This window comes from Bufo bufo, chromosome 1 (assembly GCF_905171765.1).
Source record: "Bufo bufo chromosome 1, aBufBuf1.1, whole genome shotgun sequence".
NCBI lineage: Eukaryota > Metazoa > Chordata > Amphibia > Anura > Bufonidae > Bufo > Bufo bufo.
Genome location: NC_053389.1, coordinates 54,154,843 through 54,181,035, shown reverse-complemented (window position 1 = coordinate 54,181,035; position 26,193 = coordinate 54,154,843). Strand labels below are relative to the sequence as shown.

General features: G+C 43.9%; 1 protein-coding gene across 1 annotated transcript in view; it reads right to left on the bottom strand.

The window, feature by feature from the left end:
- Positions 1-26,193, bottom strand: part of LOC120995080 (pregnancy-specific beta-1-glycoprotein 5-like) — a 78,690-nt gene that overhangs the window by 7,519 nt on the left and 44,978 nt on the right. Inside the window, exons 5-7 of the mRNA XM_040424073.1 lie at positions 5,754-5,888; positions 3,266-3,315; positions 1,040-1,072 (exon numbers count right to left, since the gene is read on the bottom strand). Coding sequence (XP_040280007.1) covers positions 1,040-1,072; positions 3,266-3,315; positions 5,754-5,888 — 218 coding nt within the window. The remainder of the gene's footprint in view (positions 1-1,039; positions 1,073-3,265; positions 3,316-5,753; positions 5,889-26,193) is intronic.

Sequence of the window (26,193 nt, the reverse complement as noted above, 5' to 3'; positions counted from 1 at the left end):
GGACCTCCCTCGGAGGCCAGGTTTTAAAACCACCAACGGTTGGTGGCCAGTCATGGTCCCCCGTCAATTGCTGGCCCTGTTGCAAGTTGCCTTCCCAGAGGCCCCGCTGCTTCCTTGGCGTGGGGGGGGCCCCTGTCGTCAATCTAGTTTGTGTCCCACATCAGAACGCTGGCCTCAGGTCTCGGTTATAACCCGCTGGCCATCACAGGACACTCGCTCCGAACCGGAGCCGCATCCTCAGCATCAAAAACGGGGTCCCGGCGCACGTGATTAAATGCATGGGTAGGTGGCGCTCTTCTTGCTTCACGAGATACATCCCGAACCCGCATGTTGAGATTTCCCAGGCATTTTGTAATCTTGCTCTCTGGGTGGTATTAAAGGCTTTTGGTCACTTCTCTGCTCTCCTCGTTTATTTTGCCCACTACTAGGCTTACCCTCGCTCCTGGCTTCTGGCACAACACAGCCAGCTAGGTCAGGGGAAGCGCTTCACCCACTCATCACAGTTAAGCCTCTCCCATAAGTGGAAGGCTGAAAAGTCAGCCTGAATTTGTGGGAGGGGCATATTACCTTTTTAAGCTCCAGCCCCCAGCTCCTCAGGGCGCTTCTGTTCACACCCACCCACCCCCCCTGTTCTCAAACACTCCCTTTAGGGTACGCCCACTACTAGGCTTACCCTCGCTCCTGGCTTCCGGCACAACACAGCTAGCTAGGTCAGGGGAAGCGCTTCACCCACTCATCCCATATCTCCCATAACTCTTTTGTTACAGCTCATCATGTGGCCAGGAGTGGTACTACAGTACAAATTCTGATCAAGGTAAGTTTTGTTTTTCCCATTAGCCTTCTTGAAGTATAGTTTGACATCCAATAGTTCCATTGAATTTAGACATTTGGCAGTCTGGCCATCTGGGGCCCCCACAAACCATACACATATGTCTAATCTGCCATAAAATGCTGATATTGTGAAAAAAAGGATCTAAATCTATATTTACTGTTCACCGCTATGAATAGTAAAACTGGAGGTCAAAAATCCTCTACTCACCATATAAAATGATTCTTCCTTTGGTTGTTCTTTCTGCAAAAGTAAAGCAACATGGAAAGAGAAAGGATTTGATGGTGTAAAATTATATTGGTGGAAATCTATTATACTCATCATATCGATATAGGAAGTGGTATATTACTACTAGTACAGCTTTTTCGGTTTGTAATATACAATATTGATCTGGGAATCTGTAGGAGTCAAGAATAAGTTTTCCACTCTATGGTACATTGGTCTACACTAGGTGGTTTTTGCTTCCTTTGACTCACCTGGGGTTTTCCGGGATTTTAATATTTATGGCCTATCCTCAGAATAGGCCATCAATATCTCATTAGTGGGAGTCTCACATCCTGCAACCCCCACCGATCAGATGTTTCAGAGTAGCTCTGGCCACAGAGGTCGGCATTGGAACTACGCAGTTCCATTCATTGTCAAGTGGACAGAGCTAGTAATTGCAGTGTTGCTCCCATTGAATTGAATTTGAGCAGCACTATAGTTACCAGCTCTGTTCAGTGCTTAACTTTTGGCAGTCGGAGCTACTCTGAAACATGTCATTGTCCGGGAGCGAGGCGTCGGACCCATGCCGATTAGATATTGACGCCTTATGCTCAGGATAGTTTTCAGGATTAAAGTTTCAGAAAAATCTTTTAAGTATATAGGATTGGGATCGAACATCAAAAGCATAAAAACATAAAGATATAAGGTACCACATTTTCAGTTCGCTCTTGAAGTTTATAGCTATTGCTATTGGGTTGTCATGTGTTGAACAAGAGAAACAATATGGGTTTTTAATTGGAGAGGTTTTCCCGGAAAATAGGGTCAATATGGGTAAAAAAATAAAATAAAAATACTCGTCCTCAACAATCTCCTAATGCTCCAATGCTCCTCACTACTTCCTGGTCTTAGACTCGACACACAAGAAATTGCTTGGACTGCCACAGTGTTGACCGCAGCATCTGAGCAGTCAGTTAGACAAAGGAAGAGCACTCCCCCAATTGGCACCCCCCAACTTAATGGCTGGCTGATGATCGTTTGCAATGCCTTTGTCTTTTAAAGGCCCCTAGGCCTGCCATGTTACAGCTCCTATTACACCCTGTCTCTGGCCAGGTGTAATAGAATACTGGTAAAATTGCTATTCACACAATACAGACGTCAGGAAAAAAAAATCCCCAATGCCAGAATTCTTGTTTTTGGTTACCTCACCTCCTCCGCAAAAATGAATTACAAAGATGATCAAAAAGTGGATCACAAAAATGGCATCAATAAAAATGTTCCACAAGAAACAAGCCCCCCACACAGTAGAAAAATAAAAAAGTTATGGGTGTCAGAATATGGCGACACAAAGATATATTTTTAAAATAGATTTTTAATTTTTCAAAAGTAGTAAAAGGGAAAAATGATAAAAAATCTGTATAGCCGTTAGGGATGAACCAAACATCTGAAACATCCGAAGTCGATTTGCATAAAACTTTGTTAGAATACTATACGGAGCAGGAGCTCCGTACAGTATTAGAATGTATTGGCTGTATTCTATAGTTAAAAACCTTTTACCGAACTCGGTTTCGGTTCCAAGTGGTACCTTAGAACTGAACCCAACTTCGGTAAAAGGTTTTTAACAGTAGAAATTAATTTCTGAAGTTATTACCCGAAGTCTTGCGAGACTTTGCAAACTAATAACTTCGGCTCATCGGAGCCAATACATTCTAATACTGTACGGAGCACTTGCTCCGTACAGTATTCTAACAAAGTTTAATACGAATCGACTTCTCACAGCTTAGTCTAGGTCATGTGACATCACGTTCATTGGTCATATGGCCTAGGCGCAGCCCTACAGAGTAGAATGGGGCTAAGATGCGATACCAAGCACAGACACTATACAATGTGCAGTGCTGTGCTTGGTGAGCAGGGAGTAGACCACAGCGCTCACAAGAGCACTGTGTGTTCTCAAACAGCTGATCGGCGGGGGTCTCTCATTAATCAGATACTGATAGCCTATCCAGAGTACAGGTCATAAGTATTTAAGTCTTGAAAAACCCTTTTAAATTGTTCCATTCAAAAGAATAATAAAATAAAATAAAACAAGCCTTCGTATGGCTATGTTGACAGACAATAAAAAAAGTTATATCTTTTTGAAAAGATATTCCCCTGGAAAACCCCTTTAATATTTGAATGCAAACCAGCTTCTATGAAAGCATCACAGAGTGCACTTTATAAGACATCTTCACCTACCTTCACATTTTCATAAATGCAGAGAGGTTCTTGTCTGTTCTCCGATGACTCTGAGGATAGATCACAAGAAGCAATAAGAAGGCATAATGTAAGCAGCTGATAATTTATCTTCAAGAATTAGTTCTAAGGACCAGTTCACATCTCTGCTGGAGGCTCCAATTGGGGCCTCTGTTCCAGATTCCACCAAACAGAGTGGACCCAAAATTCCTGCATGCAGAACTATTTTTCCTGCTAAAGCGGTCACCTGACTGGAAATCGAATAGACCCCATTATCGTCAGTGGAGTTTTTTGGGCTTCATCAGTTTTGTGCAGTTATCTTCATTCTAGTAGGAACTCTGCTTTTCAGATATAAAAATCCTAATCCAACAGTTACAAAAAATGAAATGTAGCCAGCCAGCAGCCACAAGTGGAGTGGGATAGGTGCTTACTCCATGCAGAATTTTTTTAGTTCAACGCATGCAAATTAGTCCATACCAGATAAACCAGAGACACTCATCTGTAGACAGCAAAGGTGAACGTGGACGCAGACATTAAAATAATTATTCCAGGACTAACATTATCCACCTATCCATACTATAGGTGATTAATATATGATCACTGGGGCTCACTGCTGCGATCCCACATTGATCGCTAGAAACGGGCATCGCGAGCTTCTCCTCACTACATGACCACAGTGAGGAGTGATGGTCACACATGTACCCTGTCGCTCCTCTTAATGTCTATGAGGATGATGGAGATAGCCAAGTACAGCATACATTTTTTTTTGTGGGATAACATGTTGACCCATGACCCTCATTCTCTGGGTCAGTACGATTACAACGATACCACATATGTATAGTTTTTTTTATGTCTAATGGGTGTAAAAATAAATGTAAACTTTGAAAAAAAGAATCTTTTTTTACATCACCATATTCTGACCTACTATAACTTTTTTTTACTCTACTGAACTGTGTGGGGCTTATTTTTTGCGGGACAATCTGTCGTTTTTATTGATACTATTTTTGAGTGTGTATGACTTTTTGATCACATTTTAATACATTTTTTGGGGTAAGAGAATTAATGAAAAAATGGCAAATCGGCCATTTTGACCCCTTTTTTCCGTTATGCTATTCGCTGTATTGTAAAAATATTTTTATATTTAAAAAGTATGGGCATTTTCAGTCGCGGTGATAGCCATGATATTTATATTTTTGGTTATTTATTTACAGAAAGGAGGGTGATTTAATCTTTTATATATATATATATATATATATATATTTTTTTTTTAATTTTCTACTTTTTTGTAATGAATTTGAAGCTCGTATTTGAGCGTACAAAATTGATTTTTAAATTTTGAACAATCATGGATTTTTAAAATGCATTTATTAATAAGTATAGCACATTTCTTATGTTGGCCTGCAGAAACCCGTTGCACGTGCGAGCGGGCGACATGTTTGCCTATCGCTCCAGATTGTACATGTTCGCTGCTGGTAGTGAAAGGGTTCAAGTAAAATAATTACCTGCTGTTTGTGCTTCTCACTGTGCTGATAAAGCAAGCATGGCACAATAATGGCGGATCTCAACCCTCTCCACAGTGCTCCTCTCCTGCCATTCTAAAGCTTCAACAGCCATTGGCTTCTCAAGTCCGCTGGTGTTCTATGCAGGATGGGAAATTAAAGGGCCCACCCTGGTCGTACCATATAACTCACTCCCAAACCGTCCATCACCATCACCCTCTGTGTCCAGCACTATCTGCCCCCCCCCCCGCACCAGCACATGCACCAGCAATCAATCAGAACCCCCCCAATATATACATCAGCTAGCAAAGCCCCCCACATGCCCCTGACAGTGCCTTCAATAATAGTAATGCCCCCATAATTCCCCCAGTAATAAGGCCCCTATAGTTCCTGCTATATTCCCCCATAATTATGACGCCCATATAGTGCCCCTGGTAATAATAATGTCCCCACACTGTCCACCATTAATGTCCCTATAGCACCCCCAGTAATGTCCCTATAATGCCCCCAGTAATGTCCTCCCATTGACCCCAGTAATGTTCATCACCCCACTGCCCCAGTAATCTCTCTATAGTGACTACAGTTATTTCCCCCCAGTCTCACTCACTGGTAGCGGGACCCAGCACTGTCACATTCCATCTACTTGGTCAGGCACTTATCAGGCCCCAGCGCTGCCCTACTAATAGTAGTCACATATGACCCGGGTGGGCGCTTAGTTTGTGAATACCACTAGTAGGGCAGTGCTGAGACCTCATAGATGCCAGAGTGGGTGGATGGAACTGTGCTGTGGTCAGCGATCTGAATGTGGCTCGGCATGAAGTACAGTGACAGTGCTGGGCCACGTTACGGACCTGGTCACAGTCGTTATGCCCCTGCCAGCATGAATGGCAACGCTGGCCTTCAATTGAAAACGATGAGAGGTCCAAGAGAACATGCCCTTATTCTTTTCAACCTATTATCCTGTTAGTAAACATGTCAGGATTTTATCTTACCATTCATCCTCTTCGTCACATATTTCCAACAGCAGATAATTCCGATAATAATTAGTACAACTCCTAAGATTATGGCGAAAGCAAGTCCAAGGATAAGTCCTAAGGAACTGGAGTTTGAAATTGGAATGATAGATTCTAGAAACAAAAAAAAATGCCAAAAATAATAATAATAATAATAATAATATTATTAGTAATAATAATTATCATCATTAAAAGGTAACCTGTCACACTGAACATGGCGTATGAGCTGCCGGCAGCACGTTATAGAGCAGGAGGAGCTGAGCAGATTGATATATACCGGTAGTTTCATGGGGAAAGATTCAGTAAATCTTTTATTTCATTCATTTATATTCCTGCTCATTCTGGTCTTTGAAGTTGAGGAGGTGGTCCTACCAGTGATACAGGGAGATACACAGACTGCAACAGGCCCCTGTGCAACAACAGTAAAACGTGCTGCAACAACAGTATAACGTGCTGCCCCTTGATCTCCAGCAGCACATCACTGGACACAATAGGAAGCTGTTTTAAGGTGACAGTGGGCAGCTTTACTAACTGGGCCCTTGTGTAGCCTCATAGGTCACATACATGGTATATTTGCGCATGTAAAATCGGAAAGTACATGCAATCCACCTGCAGTAAGGAATACATTGTTACTTCACAGCAGATCCTGCGCTCTCGCTCCGGTTTTCCCCGCAGGGCTCCAGCAGTGTTGTCATGTCAACAATATGTGACTACTGCCTCTTCAGTGCACTGCTGACTAGAGATGAGTGAATTTTTCAAATCGAATCGTGTTTAAAAAATGGCCATTTCCTGGCTGCAAAGAGCCTCTATAATGGTGTAGAACACTGTGCCTTGCAGTAACACGCATAGGGAGTCTGCTGTGGTAGTGAAATAATAATGTGAGTCCGTATGACATGCAGATGACAGGCGTCGCTCTTAAAATCACTGCATACTTCACCAAATAACTCAAGTATGAACTCAGCCTTAGGCTGCGTTCACACGGGCGAGATTTCCGCATGGGTGCAATGTGGTAGGTGAACGCAATGCACCCGCACTGAATCCCGACCCATTCATTTCAATGGGGCTGTTCAGATGAGCGGTGATTTTCACGCATCACTTGTGCGTTGCGTGAAAATCGCAGCATGCTCTATATTCTGCGTTTTTCCCGCAACGCAGGCCCCATAGAAGTGAATGGGGTTGCGTGAAAATCGCAAGCATCCACAAGCAAGTGCGGATGCGGTGCGATTTTCACGCACCGTTGCTAGGAGACGATCAGGATGGGGACCCGATCATTATTATTTTCCCTTATAACATGGTTATAAGGGAAAATAATAGCATTCTGAATACAGAATGCATAGTAAACTAGCGCTGGAGGGGTTAAAAAAACCAAAAAAATAATTTAACTCACCTTAGTCCACTTGATCGCGTAGCCCGGCATCTCCTTTTGTCTCCTTTGCTGAACAGGACCTGTGGTGAGCCTTAATTACAGGTAAAGGACCTTTGGTGACGTCACTCCGGTCATCACATGATCCATCACATGATCTTTTATCATGGTGATGGATCATGTGATGACCGGAGTGACATCACCAAAGGTCCTTTACCTGTAATTAATGATCACCACAGGTCCTGTTCAACAAAGGAGACAGAAGGAGATGCCGGGCTATGCGATCAAGTGGACTAAGGTGAGTTTTTTTTTTTTATATTCTTTTTTAACCCCTCCAGCGCTAGTTTACTATGCATTCTGTATTCAGAATGCTATTATTTTCCCTTATAACTATGTTATAAGGGGAAATAATAAAATTTACAGAACACCGATCCCAAGCCCGAACTTCTGTGAAGAAGTTCGGGTTTGGGTACCAAACATGTGCGATTTTTCTTACGTGAGTGCAAAACGCATTACAATGTTTTGTACTCGTGCGGAAAAATCGCGGGTGTTCCCGCAACGCACCCGCACATTTTCCCGCAACGCCCGTGTGAACCCAGCCTAACTGGTCAATGTTAGCGCCAAGAAGAAGCGCGCTCCTTTTACACCATCGTCAGCTGATTCCACATAGATGTCTACAGAACATGTTTTAATAAACGGTTATACAAGCAGAGCCCCCCGACAGAGTGGAGAGGGTGTCAGCAGAAAGTTTGTGTTGACGTCACTGATTATTTTGCCCTCCCTCTGATCCATCAGAACAATAACCGAATGAACCAAATTTTATTATCCTTTCATTGGTGAATTTTTTTTTGTGAAACAGGCTTTTTTGGGAAAATTGATGGGTGATTGTAGACCTCCTTTTGCTGAATGGAACTAATTACGTCGTCGTTGGTCCTGCAATAAACATAATGATTAGGGTTGATTTTTGGACCCCGAACATTTCAGTAAAAGTTCGGGTTCGGTGTTCGGCGATTTCTTAGCGCTTTTTGAAAGGCTGCAGAGCAGCCAATCAACAAGCGTTTAACCTTAGAAGCCATCACCTACTAATGGCATAGCTGTGATTGGCTAGTGCAGCATGTGACCCAGCCTCTATATAAGCTGGAGTCACGTAGCGCTGCACGTCCCTCTGCTGTAACAAGTGTAGGGAGAGGATGCTGCTGCTGTGAGGGAGAGAATAGGACAGAATCTTTAATCAAAACTGCAATTGAACTCAGCGATCTACATAGATTTAGTTGGGTGGGTGCAGTGCACAATCTTTTTACCCTGCCCTGAGCCCAGTGACAGAGAAAAATAACTTTTATCCGTCTGTTAGTTAGGTGGGCGGCGGTGGCCATTTTATGCAAGCTCAGTGCACCAGCAGAGCATATGTGCTTTTGTGACATTTAAATCCAAGCTTGAAATACTGCAATAATAATCTGGTTTTAAAAAAACACCCTTTTTTGGCAATATCCTACATCTGGTGCCTTTGCAGCATTAGTCAGTGTGCAATTTAAGCTAGAAATACAGCTATCATTTTCTGGGTTTTTAAAAACACCCTTTTTGGGCAAAATACACATTTTTACAGCCCTTGCTGTATCTGCACGTGTGAAATTCAAGCGTTATATATTCTGTTAGTAAAAAAACACCCTTTTTGGGCAAAATACTTACTCTTGCAGCCCTTGCTGCATCTGTTATTGTTATAAACAAGTTTGAAATACTTCAATAATTTTCTGGCTTTGTAAAAACACCCATTTTTATCAATAACTTTCATCTTGGGCCTCTCCCGCATTAGTCAGTTTGCAATTTAAGCTAGAAATACAGCTATAATTTTCTGGGTTTTTAAAAAAAAACTTTTTTGGGCAAAATACACAATTTTACAGCCCTTGCTGCATCTGCAAGCGTTATATACTGCTGTCAAATTTTGTTATTAAAAAAAAACACCCATTTTGGGCAAAAAACTAGATTTTGCAGCCTTTGTTGCATATGTCATTGTGAGATACACCCTTTAGATACTGTGGTTCTATTCTGCTATTAATAAAACACCCCTTTTGGGCAAAAATCTTTAATTGCGGCCCAGTTTGCATCTGTACGTGTGAGATATACCCTTTACATACTGTGGTTCTATTCTGCTATTAATAAAACACCCATTTTGGGCAAAAATCTTTAATTGCGGCCTAGTCTACATCTGTATGTGTGAGATACACCCTTTAGATACTGTGGTTCTATTCTGCTATTAAAAAAACACCAATTTTGGGCAAAAATCTTTAATTACGGCCTAGTCTGGATCTGTATATGTGAGATACACCGTTTACATACTGTGGTTCTATTCTGATATTAAGAAAACACCCCTTTTGGGCAAAAATCTTTAATTGCGGCCCAGTCTACATCTGTACGTGTGAGATACACCCTTTAGATACTGTGGTTCTATTCTGCTATTAGCAAAACACCAATTTTGGGCAAAAAAATGTATTTTGCAGCCTTTGCTGCATATGTCATTGTGAGATATTCTGCTATTAATAAAACACCCATTTAGGGCATGATCCTAAAGTTTAGAAATATGAGGAGAGCGTCAAATAAAGGACATGGTCCAGGTCGTGGTGCTGCTGGTGGAGCTCCTGTTGCAGGGAGAGGATGTGGTCGATCTGTGCCAGCTACACGCACAAGTGAAACCCCTTCCTCAGGTGCGAGTAGGCGACAGAACCTGCAGCGGTATTTGGTCGGGCCTAATGCGGCTTTACGAATGGTGAGGCCAGAACAAGTACAGGCAATAGTAGATTGGGTTGCTGACAGTGTTGGCACCTGCAGCCGATGTCCATCAGTCTTTCACCTCACCCCCTTGCAAATCAGACAAGCAGTTTGAGCCCCAAGTCATGCAACAGTCTCTTCTGCTTTTTGATGACTCTGTTAGCAGGGTTTCCCAGGGCCATCCACCTATCCCTGCCCCAGAAGTGGAAGAGATTGAGTGCACCGATGCCAACCAGTTATATTTCAAGATGAGTACTTGGGAGGACCATCGCAGTACGTCTCGGATGATGACGAAACACAGGTGCCAACTGCTGGGGCTTTCGAAAGTGTGCAGACTGACAAGGAGGGCAGGGGTGAAGACTGGGTGGAAGATGATGTGGAAGACGATGAGGTCCTCGACCCCACATGGAATCAACGTCATGCGAGTGACCTGTGTAGTTCGGAGGAAGAGGCGGTGGTCGCACAGAGCCACCAGAACAGCAGAAGAGGGAGCAGTGTGCAAAAGCGGAGCGGCCGTCCCCTAGACAGTACGCCTGCTACTGCCCACCGCAGCAAGGGACTGAGCACACCAAAGCCAGCTCCAAGTTGTTCCCTGGCGTGGCAGTTCTTCAGACAATGTGCTGACGACAAGACACAAGTGGTTTGCACGCTGTGCAATCAGAGCCTGAAGCGAGGCATAAACGTTCTCAACCTGATCACAACCTGCATGACCAGGCATCTAAGTGCAAATCACGAGCTGCAGTGGAGTAGACACCTCAAAAACAAAGAAATGTCTCTGGCTCCTCCTGCTTCCTCTTCTGCTGCAGTCTCGGCCTCTTCATCCACCTCTGGAGTGACAGTGCCACCTGCCACCCGCAAACAGAGGATCTTCCAGCAACACCACCATCTGGGTCACCAAGCATCTCTACAATGTCCCACAGAAGCGTTCAGCTCTCCATCTGCCAAACACTGGAGAGGAAGAGGAAGTACCCCACTACCCACCCGCGATCCCTGACCCTGAATGCCAGCATTTCAAAATTACTGGCTTTTGAAATGCTATCATTCCGTCTGGTGGAGACGGAGAGTTTTAAAGGCCTTATGGCAGTGGCTGTCCCACAGTACGTCGTGCCCAGCCGCCACTACTTTTCCAGGCGAGCCATCCCTTTCCTGCACAACCAAGTAGGGGACAAAATCAGGTGTGCACTGCGCAACGCCATCTGTGGCAAGGTGCACCTCACTACGGATACGTGGACCAGTAAGCACGGTCAGAGACGTTATATCTCCATAACAGCACACTGGGTAAATGCAGTGGCGGCTGGGCCAGAGGGGGATACCAGTTTGCCGCATGTCCTTCCACCACCGAGGATTGCAGGGCGCTTCAGTTTGACTCCTGTTGCTTCCTCCTCCTCCTCCTCCTCCGCTTCCTCATCCTCTACCGCCTCCTCATCCAGTCAGCGTAACATCTTCAGCACAGCCAGGGGTAAACGACAGCAGGCAGTTTTAAAACTTATTTGTTTGGGGGACAAACCCCACACCGTGTAGGAGCTGTGGACAGGCCTTGAACAAAAGACCGATGAGAGGTTGGTGCCAGTGAGCCCGATATGTCAGAGCTGCTGCATAAAGTGTGGGCTGTCTGTGCGCGCTTTCGGCGTTCTCACCCTGCTGCTGCTCGCCTGTCAGCACTGCAGCGTAACTTCGGCCTTCCCGCTCACTGCCTCATATGCGACGTGCCCACAAGGTGGAACTCCACCTTGCACACGCTGGCCAGACTGTGCAAGCAGCAGCAGCCGATAGTGGAGTTTCAGCTGCAGCACACACGGGTGAGTCGCTCTGCGGAACAGCACTACTTCACCACCAATGACTGGGCCTCCATGCGAGACCTGTGTTCCTTGTTGCGCTGTTTCGAGTACTGCACCAACATGGCCAGTGCCGATAACGCCGTTCTCAGCGTTACTATCCCACTTCTATGCCTCCTTGAAAAAATGCTGCTGGCGATGATGGAAGAGGATGTGGCACAGGAGGAGGAGAAGGAAGAGGGATCATTTCGTAGGGTTTCCGGCCAGTCATTCACAAGTGGCTCCGAGGGTGGGTTCTTGCACCCACAAATGCCAGGTTCACAATTGTCCAGCCAGGGCACAGTTCTGGAGGATGACAAGGTGGAGAATGAGGAGGAGGAGATGGAGGAGGAGGAACCTTGTTCACAGCAGGGTAGCACCCAGACCAGCTCATGGCCATCACTGGTGCGTGGATGGTGGGATACAGAGGACACAGAAGATACACCTCCCACAGAGAACAGCTTTTCGTTGCCTCTGGGCAACCTGGCACACATGAGCGATTACATGCTGCAGTGTCTCTGCAACGACCGCCGAGTTGCCCACATTCTAACTTGTGCTGATTAATGGGTGGCCACGTTGCTGGGACAACGTACCGTCCTTAATTCCGTCACTGGAGTGTGATCGTAAGATGCGCGAGTACAAGCGCACGCTGGTAGACGCATTGCTTGTGGCATTCCCACCTGACAGCGGGGGCACAGTGGAAGCACAAGGCGAAGACAGAGGAGGAGAAAGAGGTCGCCAACGCAGCTGGGGCACCGCCAGCACCTCAGAAGGCAGGGTTAGCATGGCCGAAATGTGGAAAATCTTTGTCAGCACGCCACAACAACCAGCACCACCAGCTGATATGGAACGTCTTAGCAGGAGGCAGCATTTCACCAACATGGTGGAGCAGTATGTGTGCACACGCCTACACGTACTGAATGATGGGTCTGCCCCCTTCAACTTCTGGGTCTCCAAATTGGGCACATGGCCTGAGCTTGCCCTTTATGCCTTGGAGGTGCTGGCCTGCCCTGCAGCCAGTGTATTATCTGAACGTGTGTGTTTAGCATGGCAGGGGGCGTTATTACAGACAAGCGCAGCCGCCTGTGCACAGCCAATGTGAACAAGCTCGCGTTCATTAAAATGAACCAGGCATGGATCCCACAGGACTTGTCCGTACCTTGTGCAGCATAGACATGTATACCGGCCTTACCCAGCTATTGTTATACTACAGCGCAATTGCTCATTGTTATATTTTTGATATTTCACACTCTTTTGGAATGTACCCTAATTAAAAAAAATAATAATTAAAACCAAAAAACAGTGTTGGCCACCTCGTCCTCCTCCACTGCCGCCTCCACCTACACCGCTACGTCCACCACCTCCTCAAACTCCTACTCCATATGGAACTCCACCTCATAAATCAAATATTTTTTATTTTATTTGTATGTATTTTATTTTATGTCATTTCACTACTTTGTCAGTTACATTTTCTGGTGAAATACACCAATTTTTGGGTGTGATGTACCACTGCTGTACCTATTAGACTGGTAAAAAAAATAATAATTGTCAGTTACATTTTCGGATGAAATTCACAAATTTTTGGGTGTAATATACCCCTCCTCTACCTAGTTGACAGCTTAATAAATTTCAATAATTTTTCTTTTACATTCTTGGGTTGACATTTTACAATTTTAGACGTGAATAAACCCCTGCTCTGCATAGGTGACAGGGAATAAAATTTCAGAAATTCTTCTTTAACCACCTCAGCCCCCAGTGCTTAAACACCCTGAAAGACCAGGCCACTTTTTACACTTCTGACCTACACTACTTTCACCGTTTATTGCTCGGTCATGCAACTTACCACCCAAATGAATTTTACCCCCTTTTCTTCTCACTAATAGAGCTTTCATTTGGTGGTATTTCATTGCTGCTGACATTTTTACTTTTTTTGTTATTAATCGAAATTTAACGTTTTTTTTGCAAAAAAATGACATTTTTCACTTTCAGTTGTAAAATTTTGCAAAAAAAATGAGATCCATATATAAATTTTGCTCTAAATTTATTGTTCTACATGTATTTAATAAAAAAAAAATGTTTGGGTAAAAAAAAAAAATGGTTTGGGTAAAAGTTATAGCGTTTACAAACTATGGTACAAAAATGTGAATTTCCGCTTTTTGAAGCAGCTCTGACTTTCTGAGCACCTGTCATGTTTCCTGAGGTTCTACAATGCCCAGACAGTACAAACACCACACAAATGACCCCATTTCGGAAAGTACACACCCTAAGGTATTCGCTGATGGGCATAGTGAGTTCATAGAACTTTTTATTTTTTGTCACAAGTTAGCGGAAAATGATGATTTTTTTTTTTTTTTTCTTACAAAGTCTCATATTCCACTAACTTGTGACAAAAAATAAAAAGTTCTATGAACTCACTATGCCCATCACGAAATACCTTGGGGTCTCTTCTTTCCAAAATGGGGTCACTTGTGGGGTAGTTATACTGCCCTGGCATTCTAGGGGCCCAAATGTGTGGTAAGGAGTTTGAAATCAAATTCTGTAAAAAATGACCAGTGAAATCCGAAAGGTGCTCTTTGGAATATGGGCCCCTTTGCCCACCTAGGCTGCAAAAAAGTGTCACACATCTGGTATCTCTGTATTCAGGAGAAGTTTAGGAATCTGTTTTGGGGTGTCTTTTTACATATACCCATGCTGGGTGAGATAAATATCTTGGTCAAATGCCAACTTTGTATAAAAAAAATGGGAAAAGTTGTCTTTTTCCAAGATATTTCTCTCACCCAGCATGGGTATATGTAAAATGACACCCCAAAACACATTCCCCAACTTCTCCTGAGTACGGAGATACCAGATGTGTGACACTTTTTTGCAGCCTAGGTGGGCAAAGGGGCCCATATTCCAAAGAGCACCTTTCGGATTTCACTGGTCATTTTTTACAGAATTTGATTTCAAACTCCTTACCACACATTTGGGCCCCTAGAATGCCAGGGCAGTATAACTACCCCACAAGTGACCCCATTTTGGAAAGAAGACACCCCAAGGTATTCGCTGATGGGCATAGTGAGTTCATGGAAGTTTTTATTTTTTGTCACAAGTTAGTGGAATATGAGACTTTGTAAGAAAAAAATCAATAAAAAAAAAAATCATCATTTTCCACTAACTTGTGACAAAAAATAAAAAATTCTAGGAACTCGCCATGCCCCTCACGGAATACCTTGGGGTGTCTTCTTTCCAAAATGGGGTCACTTGTGGGGTAGTTATACTGCCCTGGCATTTTCCAGGGGCCCTAATGTGTGGTAAGTAGGTAAATGACCTGTGAAATCCGAAAGGTGCTCTTTGGAATGTGGGCCCCTTTGCCCACCTAGGCTGCAAAAAAGTGCCACACATGTGGTATCTCCGTACTCGGGAGAAGTTGGGGAATGTGTTTTGGGGTGTCATTTTACATATACCCATGCTGGGTGAGAGAAATATCTTGGCAAAAGACAACTTTTCCCATTTTTTTATACAAAGTTGGCATTTGACCAAGATATTTATCTCACCCAGCATGGGTATATGTAAAAAGACACCCCAAAACACATTCCTCAACTTCTCCTGAGTACGGCGATACCAGATGTGTGACACTTTTTTGCAGCCTAGGTGGGCAAAGGGGCCCATATTCCAAAGAGCACCTTTCGGATTTCACTGGTCATTTTTTACAGAATTTGATTTCAAACTCCTTACCACACATTTGGGCCCCTAATATGCCAGGGCAGTATAACTACCCCACAAGTGACCTCATTTTGGAAAGAAGACACCCCAAGGTATTCGCTGATGGGCATAGTGAGTTCATGGAAGTTTTTATTTTTTGTCACAAGTTAGTGGAATATGAGACTTTGTAAGAAAAAAAAAATCATCATTTTCCACTAACTTGTGACAAAAAATAAAAAATTCTAGGAACTCGCCATGCCCCTCACGGAATACCTTCGGGTGTCTTCTTTCCAAAATGGGGTCACTTGTGGGGTAGTTATGCTGCCCTGGCATTTTCCAGGGGCCCTAATGTGTGGTAAGTAGGTAAATGACCTGTGAAATCCGAAAGGTGCTCTTTGGAATGTGGGCCCCTTTGCCCACCTAGGCTGCAAAAAAGTGTCACACATGTGGTATCGCCGTACTCGGGAGAAGTTGGGGAATGTGTTTTGGGGTGTCATTTTACATATACCCATGCTGGGTGAGATAAATATCTTGGTCAAATGCCAACTTTGTATAAAAAAAATGGGAAAAGTTGTCTTTTGCCAAGATATTTCTCTCACCCAGCATGGGTATATGTAAAATGACACCCCAAAACACATTCCCCAACTTCTCCTGAGTACGGCGATACCAGATGTGTGACACTTTTTTGCGGCCTAAATGCGCAAAGGGGCCCACATTCCTTTTATGAGGGCATTTTTAGACATTTGGACCCCAGACTTCTTTTCACGCTTTAGGGCCCCTAGAATGCCAGGGCAGTATAAATACCCCACATGTGACCCCATTTTGGAAAGAAGACACCCCAAGGTATTCAATGAGGGGCATGGCGAGTTCATAGAAATTTTTTTTTTTTGGCACAAGTTAGCGGAAATTGATTTTATTTATTTTTTTTCTCACAAAGTCTCCCTTTCCGCTAACTTGGGACAAAAATTTCAATCTTTCATGGACTCAATATGCCCCTCACGGAATACCTGGGGGTGTCTTCTTTCCCAAATGGGGTCACATGTGGGGTATTTATACTGCCCTGGCATTCTAGGGGCCCTAAAGCGTGAGAAGAAGTCTGGAATATAAATGTCTAAAAAATTTTACGCATTTGGATTCCGTGAGGGGTATGGTGAGTTCATGTGAGATTTAATTTTTTGACGCAAGTTAGTGGAATATGAGACTTTGTAAGAAAAAAAAATAAATTTCCGCTAACTTGGGCCAAAAAAATGTCTGAATGGAGCCTTACAGAGGGGTGATCAATGACAGGGGGGGTGATCAATGACAGGGGGTTGATCAATGACAGGGGGGTGATCAATGACAGGGGGGTGATCAGAGAGTCTATATGGGGTGATCACCAGTCATTGATCACGCCCCTGTAAGGCTCCATTCAGACGTCCGTGTGCGTTTTGCGGATCCGATCCATCTATCAGTGGATTCGTAAAAATCATGCGGACATCTGAATGGAGCTTTACAGGGGGGTGATCAATGACAGGGGGGTAATCAATGACAGGGGGGTGATCAGGGAGTCTATATGGGGTGATCACCACAGTCATTGATCATGCCCCTGTAAGGCTCCATTCAGATGTTCGTGTGCGTTTTGCGGATCCGATCCATCTATCAGTGGATCCGTAAAAATCATGCGGACATCTGAATGGAGCTTTACAGGGGGGTGATCAATGACAGGGGGGTAATCAATGACAGGGGGGTGATCAGGGAGTCTATATGGGGTGATCACCACAGTCATTGATCATGCCCCTGTAAGGCTCCATTCAGACGCCTGTGTGCGTTTTGCGGATCTGATCCATCTATCAGTGGATCCGTAAAAATCATGCGGACGTCTGAATGGAGCTTTACAGGGGGGTGATCAATGACAGGGGGGTGATCAGGGAGTCTATATGGGGTGATCACCACAGTCATTGATCATGCCCCTGTAAGGCTCCATTCAGACGTCCGTGTGCGTTTTGCGGATCCGATCCATCTATCAGTGGATCCGTAAAAATCATGCGGACGTCTGAATGGAGCTTTACAGGGGGGTGATCAATGACAGGGGGGTGATCAGGGAGTCTATATGGGGTGATCACCACAGTCATTGATCATGCCCCTGTAAGGCTCCATTCAGACGTCCGTGTGCGTTTTGCGGATCCGATCCATCTATCAGTGGATTCGTAAAAATCATGCGGACGTCTGAATGGAGCTTTACAGGGGTGTGATCAATGACAGGGGGGTAATCAATGACAGGGGGGTGATCAGGGAGTCTATATGGGGTGATCAGGGGTGATCAAGGGTGAATAAGGGGTTAATAAGTGACGGGGGGGGGGGGGGGTGTAGTGTAGTGTGGTGCTTGGTGCAACATATTACTGAGCTACCTGTGTCCTCTGGTGGTCGATCCAAACAAAGGGGACCACCAGAGGACCAGGTAGCAGGTATATTAGACGCTGTTATCAAAACAGCGTCTAATATACCTGTTAGGGGTTAAAAAAAATCACATCTCCAGCCTGCCAGCGAACGATCGCCGCTGGCAGGCTGGAGATCCACTTTCTTACCTTCCGTTCCTGTGAGCGCGCGCGCCTGTGTGCGCGCGTTCACAGGAAATCTCGGCCATCGCGAGAGGACGCGCCGGCGCGTCCAGGAGGAATGAATCAACCACCTCCAGGACGCGTCTGTGCGTACAGCGGTCCGGAGGTGGTTAATTGATGCGCGCCACCTCCTTTCAACCAATACTTAAACTTTAACAAGTTGTACCACATTTGCACTTCAATAATTTGTCCCACGTTTCCGCTTTACTCATTTGGCCAACATTTGCGCTTCAATAATTTGTCCCACATTTCCGCTTTACTCATTAGGCCCACATTTGCGCTTCAATAATGTGTCCCACATTTCCGCTTTACTCTTTTGGCCAACATTTGCGCTTCAATAATGTGTCCCACATTTCCACTTTACTGTTTTGGCCCACATTTGCGCTTCAATAATGTGTCGCACATTTCCGCTTTACTCTTTTGGCCTACATTTGCGCTTCAATAATGTGTCCCACATTTCCGCTTTACTCTTTTGGCCCACATTTGCGCTTCAATAATGTGTCCCACATTTCCGCTTTACTCTTTTGGCCCACATTTGCGCTTCAATAATGTGTCCCACATTTCCGCTTTACTCTTTTGGCCCACATTTGCGCTTCAATAATGTGTCCCACATTTCCGCTTTACTCTTTTGGCCCACATTTGCACTTCAATAATGTGTTCCACATTTCCGCTTTACTCTTTTGTCCCACATTTGCGCTTCTGTAATTTGTCCCACATTTGCGCCTCAATAACTTTTCCCATATTTCCGCTCGATCCCAATTTTTTTTTAGAAATTTATCTCCCTTAAATTTGGTCTCTTTTTCTCACGCTCCCTCTCTGGCGTGGAACCTTGATTCGCCGATAACCGTGATCAACATGGTAGGCTCAGAAAAGAACATCGAAAGTTGATAGAGAAGATATCCAAATGGATGGTGTATGTCACTGGGGCACCTCTACATAGGTGACAGGAACATAAATTTTAAAAAAATCGTCAATTAGATCGTCAGGTGACATTTTTCAAATTTTGCCGGATAGAAACCCCTGCTCTGCATATTTGACAGGGTATAAAATTTAAGAAATTCTTCATTAATTGATGCGTGACACATCCTTTCATTCAATGATTAAACTTTAAAAAGTTGTCCCACTTTTGCGCTTTAATACTTTGTGACATATTTCCACTCTATAATTTTAAATTTGATCGCCACACATAAAAGAACATCGAAAGTTGATAGAGCAGATATCAAATTGGATCGTGAACATCACGGGGACGTGCGACATGGTGGGGCAGTAAGTATGCACCCGCCTACACGAACTGACTGCAACTTCTGGGTCTCCAAATTGGGCACATGGCCTGAGCTTGCCCTTTACCCCTTGGAGGTGCTGGCCTGCCTTGCAGCCAATGTATTGTCTGAACGTGTGTTTAGCACGACTGGAGGGGGTTATCACAGGTTATATTTCCCAATGTTTTGGGGTGTACCCTAATTTAAAAAAATAAAAATAAATTTAAAACCAAAAAGCAGTGTAGGCTACCTCCTCCTCCACCGCCGCTTCCACCGCCTCCTCAACCTCCTACTCCATATGGACCTCATCCTCCTAGATCAAGATCAAGGATATTATTTTTTATTTTTACGTATTTTATGTTATATAAAGTAATTTCCCTATCCACATTTGTTTGCAGAGCACTTGCCATGCTCTTAACCACATTTTGCTGCCATTTGCAGCCCTCTAGCCCTTTCCATTACTTTTTTCAAAAGTTCGTGTCCCCATTGACTTCAATGGGGTTCGGGGTCAAGTTCGGGTCCTGAACTCGAACTTTTTTCTGAAGTTCGGCCGAACCCGTTGAACCCGAACATCCAGGTGTCTGCTCAACTCTAGTAGAGATCCAAGAATTATGTTGGAGGAATGTAGTGTATGCAAGCTATGTGCGACCCCTCTCATTACTCTCACGCTGTTCTGCACCTGGTTTGCCTGGGCGAACAGAGTCACACTAAAGGCTACACTACACTAAAGGCTTTTCAACATATAACATCGGTTCATACAGAACAAAGTCGACAATCACCCATCAGTTTTCCCAAAAATAACAAAAGGACTCCGTAGGCATACACATCAGAGGAAGCTGAAGCTGGTTGCCCCAATTTTAATTCAGGAGCAGTAAACAGCGGTAGGCAAATAGAGGTGGCTGAACTCCGCTGCTCTGTATCTCTTGTGAAGTCATTAATGTCTCCAACTATGCCCCTTTCGCGATTTACAGCAAATACATTATTTTCATGTAGAGATCCAAGAATTATGTTGGAGGCATGTAGTGTATGCAAGCTATGTGCGACCCCTCTCATCACTCTCACGCTGTTCTGCACCTGGTTTGCTTGGGCGAACAGAGTCACATTAAAGGCTACACTACAATAAAGGCTTTTCAACACGTAACATCGGTTCATACAGAACAAAGTCGACAATCACCCATCAATTTCCCCCAAAAAAGCCTGTTTCGCATAATTTTTTTTACCACTATGTAATTTGGTCCATATCACAAAAACGGCTTTAGAACATATAACTGCACCACTGAACGGTAATTAGGCCCAATTTTTTTTTCCCTTGTACACTACACAAAAGTCTTTCCTTGTAATAAACCCTGTTAATGGCTGTATCAAACAGCACTTGCACCCCAATTACAAGAACGGTTTGCTGGAATGAAAGAGCTCTATAATGGCAATTTGGATCCCCAGTCAGTGCAACAAGGTGTAATAGGATTGTTCCTATTAGCCAGGCTGTAACTATTGAACCCTGTTCTACATAAATGCTGTGAATGATTCCTCCCTATCCCGGTCATCCGGCATCTATTCTCCCCCTGAAGGATTATTTTGAAAGTGTATAGAAGCCACACGGGGCCCCCATTCTGTAGATTTATCATGGAGACACCAGATTTTATAATAGTACATTGCACTGCTATGCTAATAATTTAGAGATGCTTAGCAAATACATTTTGAGCCCGTCTGCCGCACGCCAAGGCGATCTCTATAAGACGGGTCCTAACACTAAAGCTCACCTGTTGGGTGCCATAACAGCGACCATGAAATTCAGGAAGTGTAGGTCCCACATGCATGCTGGGCCCCTTTTGGTTTATATGTCTGAGGTGCCAAAATGGCCTCCAATGAATCCAGGGACTGCAAATACCAGCATGCATGCTGAGCAAACTATGTACTCATGCTAATTAAAATCAGCCCATGACGCAACACAGGCCACAGGAGTGCACTACCAAATAGGAGTCAGCCACTACTCCCATACAAACTACAAAACAAAAGAGGGGGGTCAGCACATCCCAATGCGCAGGTGCACGTTGCTATGGCTGAAAATATATCAAACACATAGTGCAACAGCACTCTACAAACCAAATAAAGTACAAAGGTATATTATATTGCACTGCTATGCTAATAATTTAGAGATGCTTAGCAAATACATTTTGTACAAAATTATTTGAGCCCGTCTGCCTCACGCCAAGGCGATCTCTATAAGACGGGTCATATAAACCAAAAGGGGCCCAGCATGCATGTGGGACCTACACTTCCTGAATTTCATGGTCGCTGTTATGGCACCCAACAGGTGAGCTTTAGTGTTAGGACCCGTCTTATAGAGTTAGCCTTGGCGTGACGGGCTCAAATAATTTTGTACAAAATGTATTTGCTAAGCATCTCTAAATTATTAGCATAGCAGTGCAATATAATATACCTTTGTACTTTATTTGGTTTGTAGAGTGCTGTTGCACTATGTGTTTGTTATAATAGTACATTATTACATAAAGAAAAAAATATATAATGAAGCCCCTTCATCACCCGGCTCCCATGTGCGATCTGCTACATCATCATCGAGTACTGTCTGCACGTCACTGATGTCCTCTGGGTCAGGAGCCTGACCGCTTGCAACACCAGATCTCACGCCACTCTCCTCATCCCTACTTGCCCGCCTAGTGGAGGAAATGGCGGATATCTCCTTCACATCTTGGTTTGCCAGTAGCTGCTGACTGTCTTCTAGTAGCTCGTCCTCACTGTATAGTGGAGCTGAGCCCACAGCATACAATACTTCTCTGGCTGAGGGAACAGCAAAGGACAGAGGCAGGTTGAGGACACGTGGGGGCACAGGGCCTGCTCCCGGGCCATGCCAACTAAGGGATGTGTCTGATGAGCCCACTGACTCTTAGCTGGGGGTGTCTGATGTCACTTGCGACAAAGTCGAAGATATAGTCAACCATTCAAGAACCGCTGGGTTGCTGGTAAAGACCCGACCACTAGTTGATATCGGGAGCTCAGGCCTCTCGCTGTAACTCCTGCTGCCACGCCCCTTTACTCTGCTGCAACCTGTGCCTGAGCCAGAAACATTTAGGCCTCTGCCACTCCCCTGTGCCCCTGGCACTTTTTCTGTCTGACATACTGTTAGATCAAATAAATAAATAAAAAGGAAATTAAAACACCCCAAAAAAGTCTGTAATTTTCTCACTTCACCATACAACGGCTAATAAGCCCTTTTCCCCCCACTAATACATGCCAAAAAGGGCTGTCATTTTCTCACTTCACCACAAAATGGCAAATACTTTTTTGTGCCACTAATACACGCAAAAAATGGCTTTAGAACATATAACTGCACTGCTGAACGGCAAATATATTTTGGTTTTGCCACTAATACACAACAAAAACGGCTTTAGAACAGATAACTACACAGCTGATCGGCAAATATAGTTTTTCTTTTTCAGCTAATACATGCCACAAAAGGCTTTAAAACATATAACTGCAGAGCTGACCGGCAAATATATTTGTTATTTTTTTCGCTAATACACGCCACAAAAGGCTTTATAACACATAACTGCACCGCTGACCGTTAAATATATTTTTTATTTTGCCACTAATACACTCCACAAAAGGCTTTAGAACAGATAACTGCACCGCTGATCGGTAAATATATTTTTTCTTTTTCCGCTAATACATGCCACAAAAGGCTTTAAAACATATAACTGCAGAGCTGACCGGCAAATATATTCGTTCTTTTTTTCGCTAATACACGCCACAAAAGGCTTTAAAAAATATAACTGCACCGATGACCGGCAAATACATTTCTTATTTTTCCACTAATACACGACAAAAATGGCTTTACAACAGATAACTGCACTGCTGACCTGCAAATAAGTTTTTTCTTTTAACGGTAATACACACCACAAAAGGCTTTAGAACAGATAACTGAACCTCTGAACGGCAAATATATTTTTGTTTTGCAACTAATACATGGAAAAAATGGCTTTAGAACAGATAACTGCACCGCTGACCGGCAAATATATTTTTTCTGTTTATGGCAATACATGCCACAAAAGGTTTTAAAACATATACAGTAACTGCACCGCTGAACGGCAACTATATTTTGGTTTTGCCACTAATTCACAGCAAAAATGGCTTTAGAACATATAACTGCACCGCTGATCGGCAAATATATTTTTGTTTTGCCATTATTACACGCCAAAAATGGCTTTAAAACAGATCACTGCACCGCTGAATGGCAAATATATTTTACTTTTGCCACTAATACACGCCAAAAAGGGCTGTAATTTTCGCACTTCACCACACAACGGCTGATAAGCCCTTTTTTCCCACTAATACATTGCAAAAAATGCTTTAGAGCATATAACTGCACTGCATAAGGGCAAATAACATGCAGAAATATTTCCTTGTAATAAACCCTGTTAATGACTGTATCAAACAGCACTTGCACTCTAATAAGAACGGTTTGCAGGAATTACAGAGCTGTATAATGGGAATTTGTTCAACATAAACGCTGTGGAATGATTCCTCCCTATCCTTTCCATACACCTTAAATAATCTTTCCCTGCACTTGTAAATCACTTTTTCAGCACAATGAAGTGTTTTTTTTCTAGCACTGTCCCTAGCGCCTGCTGACGTCTGTCCCTGCACTCAGTACACTGGTAAATTGCAGAATCTAAGATGGCTGCCGCTATTTATAGGGCTGTGACATCATAGGACAGGCTGGCTGCTGATTGGCTGCATGCATGCATGGCATTATGGGTGATCCCGCCTTACCAGAGTTCCTTTCTCCATGTCCTCACATGTGCAGCAGCCATTTTAGGAAAAAATGCGATTCGTTACCACGAAGTGCAATGAGCAGGACCGTGGTACGGTTACACAGACGCCAAAATATGCAATGGCTGGGTCAGGATATGGGTATAATAGTCTATAGTTTTGTTTGTGACGCCAATTGCAGCGTACGGAGGGTACTAACGCAGGGCCCTTTAAGGTGTTGTAACTTATGTACCAGGTTAGGAATGCCAGAGTGGTGTAATGTCTCTGTATTTTTGTGGTAATGGTGTCAACGGTGTCTCCTACCTGGGTACGGCTGGACTCCTGGATCCTGGCTGACTTGCAATAAAATGAGTGTGGTGCTAGTAGGAGTAATAGAGGGATTTGCAGCAGTAATTGGGATCCATACCTTGGGTAAAGTTCAAACTTGTCTTTACTGGTTGAAGCTTTCGTCCAAGCAAGATACAGCATTAGTCTTTGATCCCAGCAGGTATTGGCAATGGTTGGCAGGAAGTTATCTTCTGCTCTATCATGTACCTGGAGCTTTTACAGGAAAAGGACGTCTGCTTTGTAGCTCTGTAATGTGGCAGGAATTTGGCTTCTGCGCTTTCCATCTTCTGCTGTATGGGGACTGACTAGCTGAGGAGGAATATTGCTTCTCCTAGGGTCTCTGGACGGTACTCACAGCTATCTTCACAGGGTATGCTTCTTCCTGGAACTGGAGTTGACTGCTTGCTTCTACCAGCTGAGGCTGCAGGGCTCAGACTGGGGATGATAATCAATGTCTCAGCCGAGACAAGATCCTGGCTTGGATCCCTATATCTGGGAGCTCCTAGCATGCACACCCTTCCCCTAGCAGGGGGTGGGTTACACACTAACTTAACTTCCTTCCCTCTCCATGAGGCAGGATATGGGAACACCCACTCTGCTCACAGAGGGGGGAGTTAAACTGGAATGTACTATTCCAGTTCAGAAACACTAAACTGAATTAACTCCTTGCTGACACATTGCTGCCACCTGCTGGTGAACATGGAAATTACAGCAATATACATGTAACAAGGTTTACAATGCACATTTGTGAGGATGTTATGTGAAATTACATGAGATGACAAAGTGAACACTCTTAAAAGATTGTAGCAGGGTAAAAGAGTTTCGTAACACAACTCTGGGGTGTTACAGAAGCGTGAGGAAATTCGGCTTCGGTGCGAATCAAATTTTTCCTGAAATTCGGATCGAATTCCACTTCGTCAGCTTTGATTCGCTCATTTTTACTGCTGACGCCAGTGATTGGCTGCAGTGGTCACATATTGTCAACGTAATGTCACCACTGCAGGCGTGTAAACAGAACCCTGGCCGGAGAACCCAAGCTTCAGCATGGGAGCTGTCAGGTAAGTAGCAATCTATTCTTTATTGTAGGTCAATCACAAGTGTAGTTTTGTTTCCTCCTAAAACAGGACAACACCTTTAATGTCTCCAGGTTCTACAGTAATCTAGGTCCCAGTAAGTAGAGCCCCAGTTAGATATGGACAGGAGGTTGTCCTGGTCTTATGCCAGTGGCTTCAAGGATTGTAAGAATAAATAGGCTTCATGCACAATTTGAATAGTTTGAGTGGCAAAGACAAAAATGACACACAATATAAAAAATACTGTCAACAGATACAAATAAGACATACAAAAAAAGCCTAAAGATTGCAAGAAGATGCCAAAAGATACATGCAAGATATGCAAAGAGGATATCAGCAATATAAAAAGAAATTAACAGGCAATACAGTTATTTAGCTTCCATAAACAGGGGCAGTGTTAGACTCTGGTACCCGAGGATCCTCTGGTGGGCCCAGGCTCTGATACCATAGTAGTATCTAGAGCTGCCTTTAGAGCCAGTCATTTGACACTGGGGTTTATTTATTTTAATCAAAATATGTTTAGACTTTATTGATGATATGGGGTTTGGCCACTGAGAACAGTTTCCTCTGGTGGGCCCAAGGAACCCAAGTCTGACCCTGATCACAGAAAGTCTGCTATTATACATTGTACTATTGAGCACCCAGAGTTACAGTGAGAGTTGTGCCGAACCCTGGAAACTCACAGTTCTAGGTTGCATAGTGATTCTTTATGTAACCAACGGGGTCTTGATCACCTCATTTCCTTATC